Source organism: Ambystoma mexicanum, chromosome 10, assembly GCF_040938575.1.
Source record: "Ambystoma mexicanum isolate Mex_15411 chromosome 10, UKY_AmexF1_1, whole genome shotgun sequence".
In the NCBI taxonomy this organism is placed as follows: Eukaryota; Metazoa; Chordata; class Amphibia; order Caudata; family Ambystomatidae; genus Ambystoma; species Ambystoma mexicanum.
In genome coordinates, this window is record NC_090932.1 from 1,576,580,091 (window position 1) to 1,576,599,709 (window position 19,619).

Consider the following 19,619-nt stretch of genomic DNA (forward strand, 5'->3'; position numbering starts at 1 on the left):
CCCTCCTCTCCTACTTTAGTGCTGTCCTCTTCCACTTCATCTCTGTGGCCTCATTTTCCCATCCACCCTCTCCCACTTCATCTCTGTGGCCTCACTTCTCCAGCCAATTTCTCTATCTTCTGTGTGCCACCACTTCACCTGCCATCTTCTCCAACTTCCTCTCTGTGGATTCACTTCTTCAGCCCTCCTCTCCCACTTCATCTCTGTGGCTTCTCTTCTTCAGCCCTCCTCTCCCACTTCATGTCTGCTGTCTCACTTCTTCAGCCCCCCTCTCTCACTTCATCTCTGTGGCTTCACTTCTTCAGCCCTCGTTTCCCGCTTCATCTCTGAGCACTCACTGTTCAAGCCCTCCTCCCCCACCTCATCTCTGTGCCTTCTGTTCTCCTGGCCAGCCCACCTGTTCCTCTTCATCTCTCTGGACTCACTGCTGCATCCTGTCTCTCCCACTTCCTCTCTGTGGCCCAACTTGTCCAACCCACCTCTCTCACATTATCTCTATGGCCTCAATTACCCAGCCATCCTTTCCCACTTCATGTTTGTAGCCTCACTTTTCCAGCCCTCCTCTCCCACTTCATCTCTCAGATCCCCGAACCCAGAGTGGCAGAGACGGGGCCCACGCGGTGTCCAGGGTGGTAATACAAACGATCCAAAGGGAAGCTGGTGGGAGACCAGGGGAGAGTTCTCTGTTCTTTGTGAAGGGCAGGGTACCCTGCAATGGATTTGCCCTGAGAGAGGGGCCCAACCCTTGGAAAGCGTCACCGTTCCCGGGGTGTCTGGTGAGCTCTTGCTGGTCCTTGAAAATATGGGAGAGATGGTGCAAATCTTGTGCCGGGCCGTACCCATATCCACAGCCGGTCTCCAATGTGAACAGACTCAGGCATGTTGGAACAATGTAGGTAAGGGAAGTCGGCAAGCCAGATCTGTTACTTTGGGATAAGGATTGGCTCTAAGGGCCGGGGGGCGGCGCTGACTCTGGATGCGAGGAGGGCCCTTCCTGTGGATTGGCCAAGCTGCAGTGGTCACTTCTCTCTGTTCCCCTGCCAGGGCTAGCGTTCCACCTCGGCTGATGCTTAGCAGCTGACTTAGAACTGGTGCGGACCAGGTGAATCTGTCTGTTTAATTAAAACAAAGCATTGAGAAGGCCTGCGGCGGATGTTGACGCAATGTGATTTCTGCCCAGTGCTCTGAATATCAAAGTGAAAAAATTCAATGAAGAGTGGGTAAACGGCAGGAGTAACTATGACTCTCTTAAGGTAGTTTTAGTATGAATACAGACTGTGAAAATGGGGCCTCACAATCCTTACTTTTTGGGTTTCAAGCAGGAGGTGTCAGAAAAGTTACCACAGCGATAACTAGCTTGTGGTGGCCAGGCGTTTACAGCTAAGTCGCTTTTTGATCCTTTGATGTCGACTCTTCCTATCCTATCATTGTGAATCAGAATTCACCAGGTGATATATTGTTTACCCACTAATAGGAAACGTGAGCTGGGTTAGACCGTCGTGAGACAGGTGATGATGTGTTGTTGCAACAGTAATCCTACTCAGTACGAGAGGAACTGCAGGTTCAGACATTTGGTGTATGTGCTTGACTGAGGAGCCAATGGGGCAAAGCTACTATCTGTGATATTATGACTGAACGACTCCAATTCAGAATGTATTTATTTAATTTAATGTATTAATTGTGCAATATAGTACATTAATTGGACTTTTCACACAGATGACACATTCAGAAACATTTGAACACAACACAATTTTAGAAATATTTCAAGAATTTTATAAACTATTTAAAACATCTTAAAACCACAATTCCACATAGTGACATTTTACACAGTACAAATACAAAATGCAAATACAAGTACAAGATTCAAAAATCCAATATTCAAAAGAATTTGATCCCATTAGGAATTTAAAACCACCTCCACAAATTCCAAAAATCTTAACGATAAAAAAATGTCATTGGTATTAAAATTCTGATCTATAGCTCCTTCTCAGAGACGAAGAAAAATAATTTGGTTTTCTCCCTCCACAGGGGCTGTAAAAAGGACAATTAATGCAAAGGTGCTTGAGGGTTTCATGTTTCATCCTCTTTTGCACAGTATTGACACAGTCTCATTCCCCTAGAGACTTTTCTGCTTAATCCCAAATCTCCATTGTTGGAAACAGATTGACTTTCAGCCGCAACAGTTTAAACCTGAAGTCTCTAAGTGTGCTTTTTCAAATACGGGGCCACGACATTAAAACTTTTTATTAACCAAGCAAAGTGATTGTTAAAGCATCGATATTTCAGCAGGTCAGCTCTCAACTGAATCCACGCATTTCTATACAACTTTAGTTTCACTTTATTTGGATTTTCTGTCATCTCCTGTGTTGAGGACTCAATTTGCAAAAGAGCCTGCGTGCAACGAACTACCCAACACTTTTCTCCAGATTTTGCCCTCAATCTTAGACCATGGTGCTCCATGTTCCATAATCTTTTTCTCAAAAATCAACTTTGGCACGATTTTGGCAACTTAATCAAAGGCCTCACTGAAAAAGTAGTGTTTAATTCTCCATCCAGACCATTTCTGCCTTTCCCATCATAAACAAACACACCCAGACATTTGTATTTATTTACAACCTCCAGAGCAAGGCCATTGATGGACCAACCACATTTTTTCCATTTCGACATTACTTTGTTTAGCACCAAAACGTTTGATTTAGTGCCATCAATTGAGAGGTCCAATTTAAGCAAACATTAATTATCTGCACACAAAGCTCTCTGCAGGCCAATAGGGGTCAGGTCCCAGATGACAATATCATCGGTATACTTCAGATGCTGCAATTTATACTCCCCAATTTTAAGGAGGTTTGTCCTCACCAAATTACAGCGTATTGATGTAAACACAAAAACGCAGCTCCCAATTTGTTTCTATCCAGTCCGTAAAAGAACCATGCAAGTCCAACCTGACTTGGATTCTGGCCCTCAAATGCATAGCCTCCAGAAAGCTAATTAAGGGCAGGTGGCATCCATTATCATGTAAGCTCTTCCAGAGGATAGCCCCATTCACATGGTCAAAAGCTTTACTTATATCAAGGAAAGCCAGGAGGACAGGTCTCCCTTGAGCTATTGTTTTTCCTGATAACAGAGACAATACAAAGTTGTTTAAAGATGTCCCCACTCCTCTCTTAAAACCTGCCTGACATTGATCTAAACAGTTAGCCCCCCCCCAACCAAATCTGCAGCTCTTTCAATCTTTCAAAATTATCTTTGCAAATGTTTTATTTGAAACATCCAATAAGGATATTGGTCAGTACTGTAGTGGGGATAATCTGTCCCCTCCCTTGAAAATCAAAATACCAGTGCTGTTCTCCAGGACCCAGGGACCTCATTTTTTTGCAGAACGTTCTCAAACAAATGAGACAATAGTTGAGACCATAACAAAATATTGATTTTAGAGTTACGTTAGAAAGCCCATCAGGGCCCGGAGCATTTGACTTTTTGCTTGACTTGATTTCTAAGGCAATATCATCAAGTTCCCAACATAGTGCCCCCTGCCACCTAACTTGCGAAAACAGACCAATACCCGTTAACCCCACACTTATGCAAACATCCGTAAAGTGTTTCACCCAAACCTCTGCAGATATTGCCTGAATCTACAAGAACTGGGCAGTGCCACTCGAAAATCTGTGTCCCTTCGACCAACTTCTCTAATTCTGTCTCTGCAACCCCCTCTGTAGTGCCTTGATATCCAAATGCATCTGCCTTTGTTGTACTTGAATCAGGGGGTCAAAACCTTGCATGTGCCTTGTTAGGGAGAATTCTCATAAATGTGCTAATTCCTTCACCTTAGAGACCCCCAGCAACTTTGCTGGATTTTGAGGACTTGATTTCTTTACCTGGAAAGAGTGTGAACCTTTTTTTCCCACTCTTTCATTTGTTTTCATGTGTGTTTTACACTTGTGTTCTTTGAATATGGGGTTTTAGATAACTCCATAGGCATAATCTTTTCATGTGTGTTACACAGCACCCTCAGTGCAGTGACAGAGGGATGTCTTTTAGACTTCTCAAAGGTTTAAATACCTTCTCTGGGATGAACTACTGTTTCCCAGAGAAAGTAAAGTGAAATTGACTTTACTAATCTTTCCAAATTCCTAGACCCAGCACACACTATCTTACAATGGTGTGCTGGAGGAGTTACATAGTTTCCCCTGTGTCTAAATACTCATGTAGCAGTCAAATGCTACCCTTTCCTATTGAAAAGGCTGGTGGCAGTGGTTTAACAACAAACTACCATGATTTTTCCCGACTACGAACACCGGTAGCTAGAAATCACAGGAGCCATGTTTTCCAAGATTTCGCCTTAAGCCCCTTTGTTGAAACAGGTATTCGTCTTCTTTTTCCGCTGTTTCTTTTTGGAAAGTTCCTTCTAGAGTTTATCTCTGCGTGCCAAACCAGGTTTGGTCCCTGTGTTCGTTTGCCTTTGGCGGGCTTCAGGACTGAAGACCGCCTATCGCGCCTGAGTTTCTGGGGTGGGCAGAAAGGGAGGGAGGTGCCCGAAACTCCCTGTGCTTAGTGTCCTAGGAGACCCAAATGCACTCTGGCGTGATTGGCTGGCTGACTGTCCGGCAAGGACAGCCACCCTGCTGGGTTAGTGGCAGCTAGGCTGGAATGAATGGGAGAAAACTGTTTAAAAGGTGAGTCTCCTGGACTGAAAGGCTGAGTCGACCACTGGAATGAAAGAACAGAAGAGGAGCTAGAAGAGGACGGCTGCTGCAACTCCTGGACAATTGGTTTGCCCGGTGAAGCCCTCCAGCAGGTCCGAATTGCCAAAGCTCCATTCGACAGAGAAGCTCCTTCAAGTGCGGCTTCTTCCTTTGAGTTGGTGGGACCAATCAACTCATAAGACACCTGGATACCATTCTCAAGGCTTGTTAGGATTAACCAGGGAGAGGGACACAAGCTTGTGCTCTTGAATCTACAGCGACTGGAAACTGAAGTGACTCCATCTTGTTTGCTTTCTTCGACGATCCCGTGCAGTGCAGGAGTCCCCTGACGTCCTCCCTCTTGTTCCCATGACTGAGGCTCACGAACAGTGAGATCTGCAGGAACTGCCAGGAAACCACGACTTCAGCAGCATTTGTTTCTTCATAATAAGGCACTGTGCCCATTTGATTGAGAAAACCTCTCTCTCGCGGTGAAAGTTCGTGAAACTTTCCCAACTTGCAGGCCTAATCAGCTTATGACCCGACATATGATTCCTTTTCCCCAAAACTACTTCTAAGAACTTTTACAAACACTTTACCGTTTGATACCAGAACTGCTCTTTCCTATCCAGAACACTAGCCCGTTGACTTTGGCTTGGCCTATTGACTCGAATTGAACTATTCTGGTGAACTGAAACTATTTGTACTGTCTACCAAGTAAATGTGATCTATTCTGCTACTTTATGCCTTTTTACTCCTTTTGAAAGTTACTGAAGTGCCATTTTGCTCCCACTTCAGGGGAGCCTAACTTGTTCAGAAACTTATTGGTTTAGTACTGAAGTATATCTGTGTATATTATTAAGTTGCCTAACACTAGTGAATGTTTTATAAATGATTGTGTAAATAAATTAATAAGTGTTTTACCAAGAAACCTTGAGTATAAGTGTCTACTTGAACCACTGTGATTGTAAGTCCTCTGTGTAATATCTTGTACTGCTCACATTCTCTCTTGAGATAAGCCTGACTGCTCAGCCCTGCTACCACTAAACTGTGTAGTACAGACTTATACCAAAGGTTGGTTTTGCTTACACCTGTATCCCTAATTGTATGTGGTGATCCCAGACGGAACTGAAAGCAATTCTGTCTAACATGCCCAACCCTCCTTGACCTTTTTCCAGATATTTTGCTGGTAATAGACCCCCAACACCGATAGCACACAAGGGGCAAAGCCATTCGGCGAGCATCGTTCTCTCTCATCAGTGATAAAAAGCCTTACAATCTGATCTTCGAGGGCAGAGGCTATCCTCTTGGACCATTTGACCGCAGAATTTCTAGGGTTAACTTCAATGTCCGATATCATGTCATTTGCACATTTCACCCAGGGAAGAGACAGCACACAGTGAACCATTGAGTGATCGCTCAACTAGGTGCTCGTAGTTGCCACATTTCCTCCCCTCTGATAGATATCGGCTGAGACAAAGAAGTAATCTAAAGTAGAGTACCAGGGACCACTATGCCAAGTAAAACAGGGAGGCACATCATCAGCACAGTTTTCATTCAATAACGATAAATACCATGCCTGAAACTCCTGTCTCACCATTAGACCCCTTTCACGAGCGGCCCATGATGTTTTCCTCCTGACAGGTTCTTGATACCAGGAGTCCTCCACACATTCATCATTAAAATCCTCCAACACAATCACTGAAGCACCTTCCTCTGGTATTTCCCCAACAACAGGAAAGAAATCGCAGACAAGGAGTCCTCCAATTTAGAAATCTCTGAGTTGAGATAAACATTTACTAGCAAACACTTGCTAATGGTCCCGGTGGCCATACTTACCCATTCAAGAACCATAGAAAGCATATCCTCTCTACGATCATGTATTTTATGCATAGCGAGCACCAGGTTTCGTCTACAAGATGTTAAAATACCCCCAAACGGCCGATCCTATAGGCCACGCTTCGCTTCAATGAACACTACATCAAACCCCACAATTATCAGTGTGTCCATCAACAGGGTTTCCTGAAGGCAAATAATATCACAAGAGGCAAACAAATCCCGATTTTTCACAATACTTACAAACCCTCTTGAGTGCCATGAAAGCAGTTTCATATCCACATTTCAAAATTCCTAACTCACTCCCCTCCCCACCTCTACCAGATCCTCACCCCAAACGCCCCACTCCTCCCTAACTCTACCAACTTGACCCTGCACTACATGAGTCAAAGGCTCATACGGATCCACTTCCATGAAATTCTGCTCCCCTTCCCTTTTACGAGCTAACCAGTCATAGGAGGCCGGACATCCAGAAATTGCGCCTTGAAACACTTGTGTATAGGCGCTGTTAGGGAGAATTTGCTGGATTTCTGGGGTTTCATTTTTCTATCTGGTAAGAGTGTGAGCCTTTTCTTCCCACTCTTAAAAGTGTTTTGCTGTGTGTTGTACATTTTTGTGCTCATGGACTATGGAGTCTCACCCACTCCATAGGCATCATCTTTTTACTGTGTGTCACACAGCACCTGTAGTGCAGTGACACAGGGTTGTCTTTTTAGACTTCCCACTTTAAACTCCATTTTCTGGGACTGACTACTGTCTCCCAGAACATGTAAAGTTGCCATTAAATCTACCGACCCAGTACACCCTATCTTCCAATAGAGTACTGAAAGGGTTAATAGTTATCCCTTTTTGTCTAATTCTCATGGGACATTTTTATGTTCCTCTTTCTCTAAGATTTAGCTGGTGGCAGTGGTATCTACCATTTTTATTCTACCGCGGCCTATGAAAATAGCCTTGGCACCATTAGAGGCTATGGTGGTAGCCTCAAACGTTAACCCGCAGGACCCCTTTCATTTTATTTGGTTCCGGTCGGGTTTATTCGCCATTTCTTTTTGTAAAGGTCTTTTTCATTTTTTACTCTGCGCGCCAAACCAGGTTGTGTTCCTTTGTTCGCCGTCCTTTGGCAGGCTTCTACGCAGAAGCCCTCCTTAGGCGCCTGAGTGTCTGGGTGGACAGGATGTGAGGGAGGGGTTTGAGGCTCCCTGCACAGGGTCTGCTTGGAGACCCAAGTCACACTCTAGTTCGATTGGATAGGTGGCTGTCCTTCCAGGACAGCCACCCTGCTGTGTGATTGACATCCAGGCTGTGTGAATGGGGGATTTTGGTGCATAAAAAGCCAGTCTCTGGGACTGGAAGGCAGAGTCGCCACTGGAACGAGAGAACCAACGAGGAGCTGAAGGAAGAGGACTGCTGCAACTACTGGACATCCCGGTGAAGCCCTGCTGCAGGTCCGAATTGCCCGAAACTCCGACAGAGAAGATCTGCAAGGAATCTTCTTCCCTTGAGCTTGCTGGGACTGACCAGCTCGCCAAACACCAAATGCCGGCCTCCCTCTTCTGGTCAAATTTGCTGTCCACTGCTGCAGTGAACCGGATAGCCAGGAGGAACAGAACCTGTTTGGGTTTTAAGGAGCGCACCTTTTATTCGACGTTTTGCTCTGCTGCTGGCTTCTTCCATGGGCAGTGTAGGACCCTCCAGATGTCCTCCTTCTTGTCACCACGACTGAAGCTTCAGTAACCGTGAGCCTGCAGGAACTGTCCGGAACAACTGCCCCAGCTACAGCATTCTTCTCAATTTAAGGTACTGTGCAAATATGGTTGTTCGTTCCGCCTGACCACAGTGAAAGTGCTTGAAATCTTTCGCCTCTCCAAAGACTTGTCCTTCTCTTCTCCTTTGAATAACGTTTCTTCCGACCAACTTCGTTTTGAACTCTTGGCAAAGACTTAACCGCAAACTACTCTGAACTGTGTGATCCTCTGCAAAGACTCTGAACCCTTAACACTGGCCCAGGCCTTTTGACTTGAATCCAAGTTGTAGTAGCCTTTTCTAGATTACCCTGCCTATAACTTGTTGGTGTTGTTGATTTTGAATAACCTTGTCTTTTCTCCCTTTTAAATTGCTGGAGTGCCATTTTGCTCACACTTCATTTTGAGCTTAGCTTGTCCAGAATTGTTTGGTTGTTACTGTAGTATATTAAGATTGTTAATTTCCTGCTGCTTTATGATAGTGAACTGTTTTATAACTGATGGTGTAAATAAATGTACATTCTTTTAATCAGAAACCTTGAATCAGTGTTTGTTTGAACCATAGTAATTGCTGTCCTTTGTGTAACTACTTGTACTGCTCACTTTACTCTTGAGATAAGTCTGGCTGCTCAGCTATCTCCACCACTTTACTGTGTAGTACAGGCTTGTACCAAAGGTGAAATTGTACTTACACTTGTAGTCTTAATTGTGTGTGGTGTTCCCAAAGGGTATTGCATATGATTCTGCCTAACAGGCGTGTTATAAATTCCATATCATATCATATAATCACCGAGGCCCCCTCATCCACTACTTCAAAACCCAGAGAGAGGAAGCATTAAAGTTCCGCCAAAATTGCGTTCTTGATGATTTGCGAACGAATATACATTTTTAAAATGTCATGGCAGTCCTCATGCACAAATTCCACGAGGTTAATGTCACCTAAGGTTACCAACCTCAACCTTAGAATTTCAAAGAATAATGATAACATGTAATGTCTATTTAATGGCATTCTTTTTGAACTTTCAAAGAGCCGACTTAGATAAAAACATATATCCCCATTTTCCAGCTTCTTCTTTTCTCGCTGCCCACCAAAATCCCTACCCCCTTTGTGCCCTTTACACCCCCAACTACGGCCCGGAGGGGCAGGGCAGTTCCTTGTTCCAATTGCTTGCTTTTAGGGGCCTCCGATCTCTGCTCTTCAATGGTATGACACAAGGGGGTGTAAAGTTTACATAGAGCACCCTGCGGATCGTCTTGTAGGGGTATTAATTCCCTGACAACCACTGATCTTGAGAATATTGAGTAGAGTTGTCCTTAATTGGCTAAGAATCTTCAGCCCCATTCTTACAAGGAATGCCCCCCAAAAGTGGATTTTTGTTTCCAATAAGTGGTAACAGTAATGCATCCCTCAAGGCCCAACATTTCCCAGAACCCACCTATTGGTATAGCCCCGTAATCAACTTCTGGCTGTCCTCCTTCCCCACCCGTATCCAGCAATTCCTCGTCACACAGATACTGTGAGATGTTGCTCAAATCAAAAGAAGGGCTCTCTACCTCCCGTTGAGCACCCAGAGAATCCTTCATGACCAACTCCTGCTCCTCACCTTGGGGAGAGTGACTCAGGAGCCCCTCAGACCCCTTTTCCTTCATCTTTTTGAAAAAAGCCCTTCTTTTTTCCAGATGATCCGCCTTTGAAAGGGCCATTCCCTTGTCGACCACCATCCCTATTTTTGGACGAGGCTAAAACAAAATCCTTCAGGAAGCTGCATTTTGCTGCAAGATCCTTAAGGGATTGTTTGACCTCCCGTAGTTCAAAATGAATGGAGTCATAACCCCTATCCATTGAATCCAAAAGCCTGGACAAAATAGGAAAGGATCATTCATCAACTACAGTTGTAGTATCCCCCCACTCCTGGCATGGCCTACCTCCTGAGCAGATGGACACACAGGCTGACTCCGCAGACCCCCAGCCTCATTCCGTTCTGGTCCCCCAAGCTACTCGGTGGTACCTCTGGCCGCCCACACATACACTAGTCAGAATCGGCGAGCAAGCAGCATCTATTCTACTTGGGAACATGTAGTCCGGCTGATGTAACATAATCTCAGTCAAGCCTTGGTCATGGGCTGGAGACTCTGGCAATGCCCACTGATTTGTCTTAAAATCCAAAGAGAGTCTCACCCGCTTCCCCAGTTCATGCGAGATAGCAGGTGCCAGTATTGCCACATCTGAAACTAGATCCCTCCCCTGTCCCCTGACTCAATGTCATTGATGTTTTCCTCAATTCTGCCAAGTGTTTGGTTCAGCATTCCTGTCATTACCATCAATGAGTTCTCTGTCTCCTTAGAAAACCCTGACTTTTCTCCTGCCACTATGGCCGCCCGGGCCGCACCCATCAATGGCCTCATAGCACCTCCATCTCCAATGATTGATGAGGATTCTACAGAGCTTGATGAAATAGCCCTTGGACTAAAATCCAGGCCACCCCCCACCCAGATCTCATGGGGTCCATCTCCAAATAGGGCAGCAAGGCTGGGAGCTCAACCACAGACCCCATACTTCTTAACATAGCCACCATTAGTTGGTCCTTTTACTGTTTTTGCTACTCCTTCAGTGACAGAAACACGCCCTCCCCAACTACCTGACGTACACCAGGCAGTGTTTGGAATAGATAAGCCCATGAGATTGAATAGCCACTGGAGCCCTCTTATCAGTAGCCAAGGCTTTATAGCAAAGGCTGCGGATCAAAGGGCAAAAATCCCCCACAGTCTTCGTGCACCTTATACTCAAGCCACGATTGTTACACGTTTAAAGACAGCACAGTCTATAATGTTCCCTCAATGAAATTTCTCCAGTCAAGGCTTTAGGCTAATAGTCCATAGGAGTCCATAGGAGGATCCCAGCAACGTAGCGCCTCTTGCTGTTTTTTCTTCCGATCCAGAAACCCTACGGAGTTCAGGCGCCCTGCTACTTTGGCGTGCTCTTCAGTATTAGAGTCAGCTTACGCAGTCAATGTAATCGGAGCCACAGACCAAGTTCGATGCTAAAGCAAAGGTTTAACACGGAGCCCACAATGCGCGCTACTTACAAAAAGTCCAGCCTTCTTGGATTCTAGCCTGTCTGTTACCGCATGTGAGGGATGCAGATAATTTCTGCGTACACCTTCACCTCCAGCGACAACAGCAACCACTCTACACACCACTCCACATCCGCGCAGCGCTCTGCGCCGGACTGCAGGTAATGTAGGAAATGCAGAGGGGCTCCAAGCATAGGCTCCTCCTCCAGCAGACACAGCTGTAGAAAGACTACACCACAGCAACCACTCTACACACCACTCCATGTCCGCCACATCCCCTAAACCATAACAATGCTGCAGCGCTGTGGAGCCTCGGTTGGCCTAGGATTGCCGGCCTCTGCGTCATTGTATGGAGCCACTCACCTCGGGACTTGAGTGTGGACTGAAGGGGGCCACCTCTCCTGCCCGCAGTGCACCGCATGTTTGAGTTTTCGTGTCACCGCCCACCTGTCTGTGGTGGCGGTCCCCGTGTAAAACAGGGGTAGCCCTGGCTCCCTCCGGAGGAAAAAGCTCTAATGTGCCCCGACTGGCTGTGGGTGTGTGGGGCTCCTGCCCTTGGGCGTGTTAGACTTCTACAAAGGGCTAAGCACCTGGAGGCCAGAGCCCCGGAGGCCCCCCATTTGACACAACCCTTCCCCCGGGCCATGGGTGCCCAGCGGCTGAGATGGATGCGAGGCTCACAGGACACTCCCTGGCAAGTTTCCCAGTTCCATGCTTGACACCTCGAGCCAGTCCTGCGTTTTTGCGTCCCGTTGCATGCTGGAACTTGTAGTTTCATTTTTCCCATTGCAATAGTGGGCTTACAAGTCCCAGCATGCGGTGCAACAAAGTAAAAAAACAGGACTGGCTGATTTCTTAATGGAACTGCAAACTTGGCATCTATGCATGAGGGAGGTGACAGAGGGACAAACTGCCCTGGGCCTCACGGTGTAGGGGGCCTCGCTTGGTCTGAGTGCCTCCCTGACACTCTTTGTCAGCAGTCCTATACAAAAACACACAGTCAGTACATACGCTTTGCAGCACACAGTGCAGGGGCCATCACCGGCACCATTGGGCTGGCATCAACTCCCTAGGATCATTAGCACCTTGAAATAACTCGAGTGGAGCCATGGCAGAGTGCTGGCTGACTTCAAAAGGCAGCTCCCATCGCGCCTCTGCCAGCTGCGCCCTGCACACTGAAATTACTGCTCAGCGATCTGGAGACTCTGGCTGCTTCAATTACTTGCTTGTTCGTTGCGGGACAAGTTGTAGGTCTATTTTTCCTACATACACGGAGATGTGCTACCCTGGCAGGGACACCCACTTTGCTGCCAGATGCAAAGTCGTTGCACATTTTCTACAAGATTCGAAAAAAATAGTCATGATAATATATAATGTGCTGATGAGGTTATGCTCTACTTGTGACAAAGGCGTGTGAGAGCCCCTGAGAACGAACATGGGTCGAATACCCTGTTCTTTCCACTCATGAGGGTCTGAAACCATGTTTTAGCTCACTGCACCTTTCACAGAGGAGAAATATTCATTTGTATATTAGTCTTTGCCCCAACCACTAGGGCAGTCCAGCACTGAAATGCTAAGCAAACTTTCTCTGAACAAGACTACCATCAGAAGCCCCAGACACGCCTAGTCGGGCCTCATTAGTGAGGTGAAACTGAGCCTCTCTAAGACACAGTGAGGAAGGGGTCCACATCTGGATTACCCTAGGTTACTTAAGGTGAACCCCCACGTTTCACAAAGTTACAGAGTGTGGGAGCCCCTCTAACGAGAACCAACATGGGTCAAATACCCTGTTCTATGGAATTTATTCCACTCAACATCATTGTACATTATTTACAAGACCCATAAAACAAGTCATTATAATATGTAGTGTAGTGATGAGACTATGATCTACGTGTGATTCGGTCAATTGAACCAGTTACATATTTTGTTTTCACAGTACTACATCCAGATTCCGTGTTCACTATAGCATACCCTATGTAGAGTTTTCACAAGTAATAGCGTCGATCATATGCAAAAACAAAAGTTGAAATGCATATTGAAAAATTTGAGTGCTACCATGGTTATGAAGGCAGCTGAGTAAGTTAAGCACTGGTTGCAGAGATCTGTGTTCATATTCTTTACCACAGTACCAAATTCTGGCATGGCCAAGTCAGGCTTTTCTCTCTCGAGGGTTGCTCATACCCTGTTAATAGCTATACTCACTGTGCTACAAAACCACTAACCTGCAACATAAAGCACTTGCTAGAAAAACTAAAATAGCATCGCAATGGTGCCTATCTATTTATCGTGCCTAATAAAGAGCATAATGCATTAGTCAGGAGAGGTGACCGTGAAACCAATGTGCCAATGCCTGTATCTCGGCTTCACCACCAGGCAATATAGTGACCCTGGGCATCTCATGTTCATTGATTGTATAGTACTGAGCTATATTCAGTTAAAATGTTTGCCTTCTCAGTTGCTGGCTGCATTCTTTAGCAGATTGCTTGCTCTTTCCTGTCATCTAGGCCACTTGAGTAGACAGGGTCCTAAACAGGATAGACCTGTCCAAATAGTAAAGGCCTCTGGTGGGAGTGTCTCACACAAACTCTGCTTTTAGCTAGAATGTCAAATGTTCTTCTTTATGTCATGAATAGCAACTTGTAGGTTTGTGATAACCAATTACTATACGTAGGTGACCTTACCACACAGTTGCCTTTGATAGGTGTATTTAAATCACTGCAATTGGGATTGATACATGTGGATTTCCATACACGATGGACAGATAACACTTCAACTATGCTCGTTTTGCACAAACATATTACTAAAATGATTGTTTTTAAAACATGTTGTCAGGTTGTGCACATTTCAAGCCAGGTTTGCAAAACATGGAATTACTTTAGTTTATGTATGTCAAACAATCACAAAGAATGCATCCTGCTGTATGGCAAGAACTTGGAAACAATGAAGTCGAGGCTCAAAATTGTAGACTGGGCTCAAATCTCAGGTTCACCGCTTAGTAAAATTGTGTGATCCTGGCCAACACATTAATTTCAGTGTCTAACCTGACATAATTTCCAATTCCTAAATATTTAGAAATTGTGAGCCACTAAACTCTTGAAACATGCCACACGCATAGCTTAAATGGCTATAGAGTTTTTTTCATTATGTTATTTTAGTGACCATTCATTTATTGCACACCACAAACTTATTTGTTTCTTAGCTCACTCATGGCAACACCATAGCCCTCTCCTAAGCTCTGTCTTTGGTTCACATATGTACACCTTCCTGATAACTTCTAACCTGTAGCCACTGTCGTAGACCCAGGCTTGAGCACTTTATTATTCTGTGAGGCTGGTAATGAGACTTGTATCTATGCAAGGGTATGTGTGCCTTGTTCATATGGCCACATGGGTGCTGCTGATCTGTGTCCCGTAAATAGACTACAGGTGGCATATCTTCTTTGTGGCCGCTGTTGTTGAAATTAGTATTTTACCTATCCCAGAACACAGGTACCTTTGTCGTGGATTACTAATGCTGCCCTTTACAATTACTTATGTATTAGCCTCATTCCTGCACAGATACATGGAGTTGCTTATTGCCATCATTGCAAGGGGAGGATATCAAATTATGGGTTGGATTAGGATGGAGGAAAGTAAGTGGTGAACCGAGATTCTTGGATGACTTAATTTTCATGGTTTGAGAGGGGTCTCAATTGGGTGTGTGCCCCAAAAACCGTTTCGATGGCCCCGTACAAACAGGGTTTTTTCTAGCATCGTTTGTCACATACAGGGTATTTTGTATCTCTAAATTTCTCTGTAAGAATATGGCGTTAAGCACCCATTCCAAGGGCTGGAACGGGTGGTAATGGCCTGGCGGGCAGAGTTAAAGGCTAGAGTGAAGCGAGGGCTTTTAATGAGGGCCCTGGGACATCACCATTTGTTAAAGCCCTTGGAACGGGTGCTTAATGCCATTAGCACACATCTCATGGGCTGGGACGGGGATAATTTAAAGTATTTTAGTTCGGTGAATGGGCCTCCTTGCGGCATCCCGTCACAGAACGAAAAGACTGTTCAAAGATGGCCACTGTGGAAATGGAAGGCGGGGCTCCGTACAGAGCCCCTCTTCCCTTTCCATTGTGGCCTCACATATAAGGAAAGAGGAAAAAGGAAGCAGTGGCGGCGAGTGCCACTCCCGCAATGAAGTAAGTGGGGAGGGGGATTATTCAAAAAGGGTTCCGGGGTAGTGGGAAGGTGGCGGGCAGGGGAAGCGGCCATCAGGTGGTTTGGAATGCGGGCAAACATCAGGAGATTCAATCTGTGTTCCTAACCTCCTGATTGGCTGGCTCCTAAAGGGTGCTAATGACTCATATATCTCATGGCAACTTGATGGAAAGGAGTAAAATGAGAGGGAGAGAGGCACTGCTCTACACCATTCTCGTCACAATTGGGAGACACACATACATACATATATAGTTAGGAATAAAACTCTCTCTGGTTGAGAGGCATGGCTTTTTTTGTATTTGCATTCATAACAAACAAAATACAATACATAAAACAAGGGAGCCTCCTTGTGACTCCTATCGGTTGCAGAGCAGCTGGGACAGTACAAAATAGTAATGAGGGGTCCTCACTAAATGTTTTGCCCCCGGCCTAACACAATCTTGTCACAGCCCTCTCACCAGGGGAGTGTAGAGGTCACAGTTGCAAACCCTTATAACCCATAAATGATGGCCCGGCCTGCCATCATACTCTGTGCTACTAAATGCCTCCACCTTAACACCTACATCAACAACCTCTGCACCTAAACTGAGACCGGGTGATCTACCCCTCTCCTGTTCCTGTCCTGGCTGTATGCAGATCCCTCGCTGCCAATTGCCTGCCCTTCCCCACATCCCTTTGTTGGCTCCCTGCTCCCTTGTATGTATCTGTTGTGATCTACATTTCTTGCTGTGCACTTCCCCCTATGACTTGTAAAGCACACTGTTGCTTCCCGAACCTAGGGCCGCGCTCAATATATACCCCAATAATACATGCCCTTTGGCATTGTGGAACCAATGTTGGCACGGCTGTACCACTTGTATAAATATTCGTAACTACACCTCTTATGACCCCCGGTCTATGGGGTATCAGCTTTATCACCGTTCTGAGAAGAGCGAGTAGTCGGATTTCGATGAACATGTGCCGTTCCTAAAGTTCACAGACGATGGCAACAATTTCAGTTAACCTCTTTCTCTTTCTGCTTCCAGGTTTGGGGCTGAACATTCACGCCCAGTATTTGGGCGAAATTGCCCCAAAGAAGTTACGCGGATTCACCAACGTCACATGCTCCATTTTTGTGACCTTTGGAAAGTTCTGCGGACAAATTGTGGGGCTCAGGTAAGACTTGCCACTTTTCTGTCCTGCGTGGTTTTGGCTAATAATATGGAAATTTATCTAGCAATTCATGCCGGATTCCTCCATCCTCCAAGCATTGTAATAATCAGTTTCACTATTATTACCCACTCGTGGGACTCAGTTACACTGAAGCTCTTCTATTTTACGCGTTGGATAAGATTCCATTTGTAGCTCTTCCAAAACCTAAATTCTGGAAAAGTAAGATTGGTGCTAAACATACGCATTATGACATCTTTATGGATTTATCTTTCTATGAAACCTCTTAAAATTGAAGCCTTCATACTTTCTGAGGAAGTCAGATCTGTGTGGAGTGGACGACGCTGCTCACTGTTAGGGAGCATTCTCCAGAATGGCTAATTTCCCTTACCTACTGAGTCCCTCAGCAGCTTTGCTGGATTTCTAGGATTTCTTTCTTTCACCTGGTAAGAGTGTGAGCCCGTTCCCACTCTTACATGTGTTTTGCTGTGTGTGTTTAACATTTTTGTGTTCATAGACTCCACAGGCATCATCTTTTTACTGTGTGTTACACAGCACCTTCAGTGCAGTGACACAGGGTTGTCTTTTATACTTCCCAACTCAGACTCCATTTTCTGGGACTGACTACTGTCTCCCAGAACATGTAAAGTTGCCATTAACTTAATTAATCTTTTTAAATCCACAGACCCACTACAAACCATTTTACATAGAGTAATGGAAAGGGTAATACTTATCCCTTTTTGTCTATTTCTCTTGGAGCATTGTTTTGCTCCCTTTTCATCAAGACTTGGCAGGTGGCAGTGGTAACTACCCTATTTTTCCTATCGCGGTTATCTTAAATAATCTTGGTATTGTTTTAGGCTATCTTGGTTGCCTCGAACTTAAACCCGCTAGACCATATAAGTTTTTATACGGTTCCGGCTGGGTTTATTCGCCATTTCTTTTTGAAAATGACTTTCTCGTGTTTTTCTCTGCGCGCCAAACCAGGTTTGGTTCCTTTGTTCACCGTCTCTTCGCGGGCTTCTACACAGAAGCCCTCCTTAGGTGCCTGAAAGTCTGGGTAGGCAGGATGTGAGGGAGGGGTTTTAGGACCCGTGCCATGGGTTCCCTTGGTAACCCAAGTCGCACTCCTGTTTGATTGGCTAGGTGACTGTCTGTCCAGGACAGCCACTTGATGTGTGATCGACAGCCAGGCTGTGTGAATGGGGGAAAACTGCATAAAAAGCAGGTCTCTGGGATTGAAAAGGCAGAGTCGCCACTGGAACGAAAGAACCGATGAGGAGCTGCCAGAAGAGGACCTCTGCAACGACTGAACCGCCCAGTGAAGCCCTGCTTCAGGTCCGAATCTTCAGACTCCAACGACTCCAGCAATCTTCTTCCCCTGAGCTGGTGGGACCAACCAGTTTGCCCAAACTGCAAGCCCTCCTCTGGTTGAATTAGCTGTACAGAGCTACAGTGGGCTGGATATCCAGGAAGGTCGGACCCTGCTTGGGTTTTAAGGAGCACACCTTTTATTCGTTGCTTTGCTCTGCTGCTGGTTTTTTCCCTGAGTAGTGCAGGACCCTCCAGTCTTCCTACTTCGTGTCAGTCCGACAGTCGCTTCAGGAACCGTAAGCCTGCAGGAATTACCAGGAACGCCGCCTCAGCTACAGCTTCTTCTCCATTTAAAGGTACTGTGCAAATCCGGTTTTGCGTTTCGGTCAGCCGCAGTGAAGGTGTGTGAAACCTTTCACCAATTCTAGGGCTTGTCCTTCTCTTCTCTTTAACCTAACTTTTCTGCCTAACAGCTTTGTCGGGAACTCTTGGCAAAGACATAACCGCAAACTACCCTGAACTGTGTGATCTTGAGCAAAAGACTTTTGTCCTATTGACTTTGGCCCTAAGCCTATTTGATTTGATTCCATCACTGTAGTTCCTCTTTCTAGATTGCCCTGCTTACTTACCTGTTGGTGCTGCTCAATTTTAGCCTAACTTTGTTTTTCCCTCCCTTTTTAAATTGCTGGAGTGCCATTTTTCTCACACTTTGTTTTGAGTTTAAACTTGTCCAGAATCTACTGGGAGTGGTGTGGTGCATTGGTAACGTGATTTTTCAACTGTTTTACTTTAGTGAAATGTTATACAACTGATGTGTAAATAAATGTATATTCTTTTACTCAGAAACCTTGAGTCAGTGTTTGTTTGAATCATAGTAATTGCTGTCCTTTGTGTACCTATTTTTTTTATTGAACTTTACTCAGTTAACTAGGTTTTGTCAAATTTTCAGATTATCTTCAGAGTGCTGCCAAACAGTGCAACACATACATTTCCCAGCGTTTAGCAGACCGAAACTCGAAGTCAGAGACTGAAAGTCCAGAACCTCGCCCGACTAGCCTGTCAGGTCAAGAACCTTGAACACCCTTTACTTTCCACTCGCTTCAATCCGCTTCCGGTCCCATAACAGGTGTTCCGTCTGATCTATTACGGTTTATCTGGTCAAAAGTGAGTTCAAAAAGTTTTGCCAGAGCTTGGGTCCATCTCGTGTTTTCGCCGGAGATCAGTCTCTTCCATAGTTCATCTGGTTGAAAAATCCAAAGATTTTCACCCAACGGGGTGAGGTAGATGTTTCTATTTTTCTTTGTAATTTCGCAATCAATCACGAGTTGTTTCAGCGTTTCAATGGATGAGTCCTCTTTCCATAGGCGACACCGCTTTTCGGATAAGTCTCCTCTGATTGTTAGGATTTCCCTGGTTGGCATCAAGTTGAGTCTTGCTCTCATGATGGAATTTCTCAGTTTCTTATCCGGAAACGTTACACAGTACTTTAGTGGTTGTTTCGCTTTATTAAATGTTGGCGGTAGGTGATTTAAGAGTTTGTAGCCTGAGGCTTTCTCCATTGTACAGATCCAGTCCATTTCTTCCGTTTTCCTTTTGATGCGATCTGGGTTTTCTTTCAGG

General features: G+C 45.3%; 1 protein-coding gene across 3 annotated transcripts in view; it reads left to right on the plus strand.

Moving 5' to 3' along the window:
• Nucleotides 1-19,619, plus strand: part of LOC138492612 (solute carrier family 2, facilitated glucose transporter member 9-like) — a 552,106-nt gene that overhangs the window by 415,281 nt on the left and 117,206 nt on the right. For all 3 annotated transcript variants that reach the window (XM_069619904.1, XM_069619905.1, XM_069619906.1), the window contains one exon: nt 16,562-16,691. In XM_069619904.1, the coding sequence (XP_069476005.1) occupies nt 16,562-16,691 (130 nt within the window). The remainder of the gene's footprint in view (nt 1-16,561; nt 16,692-19,619) is intronic.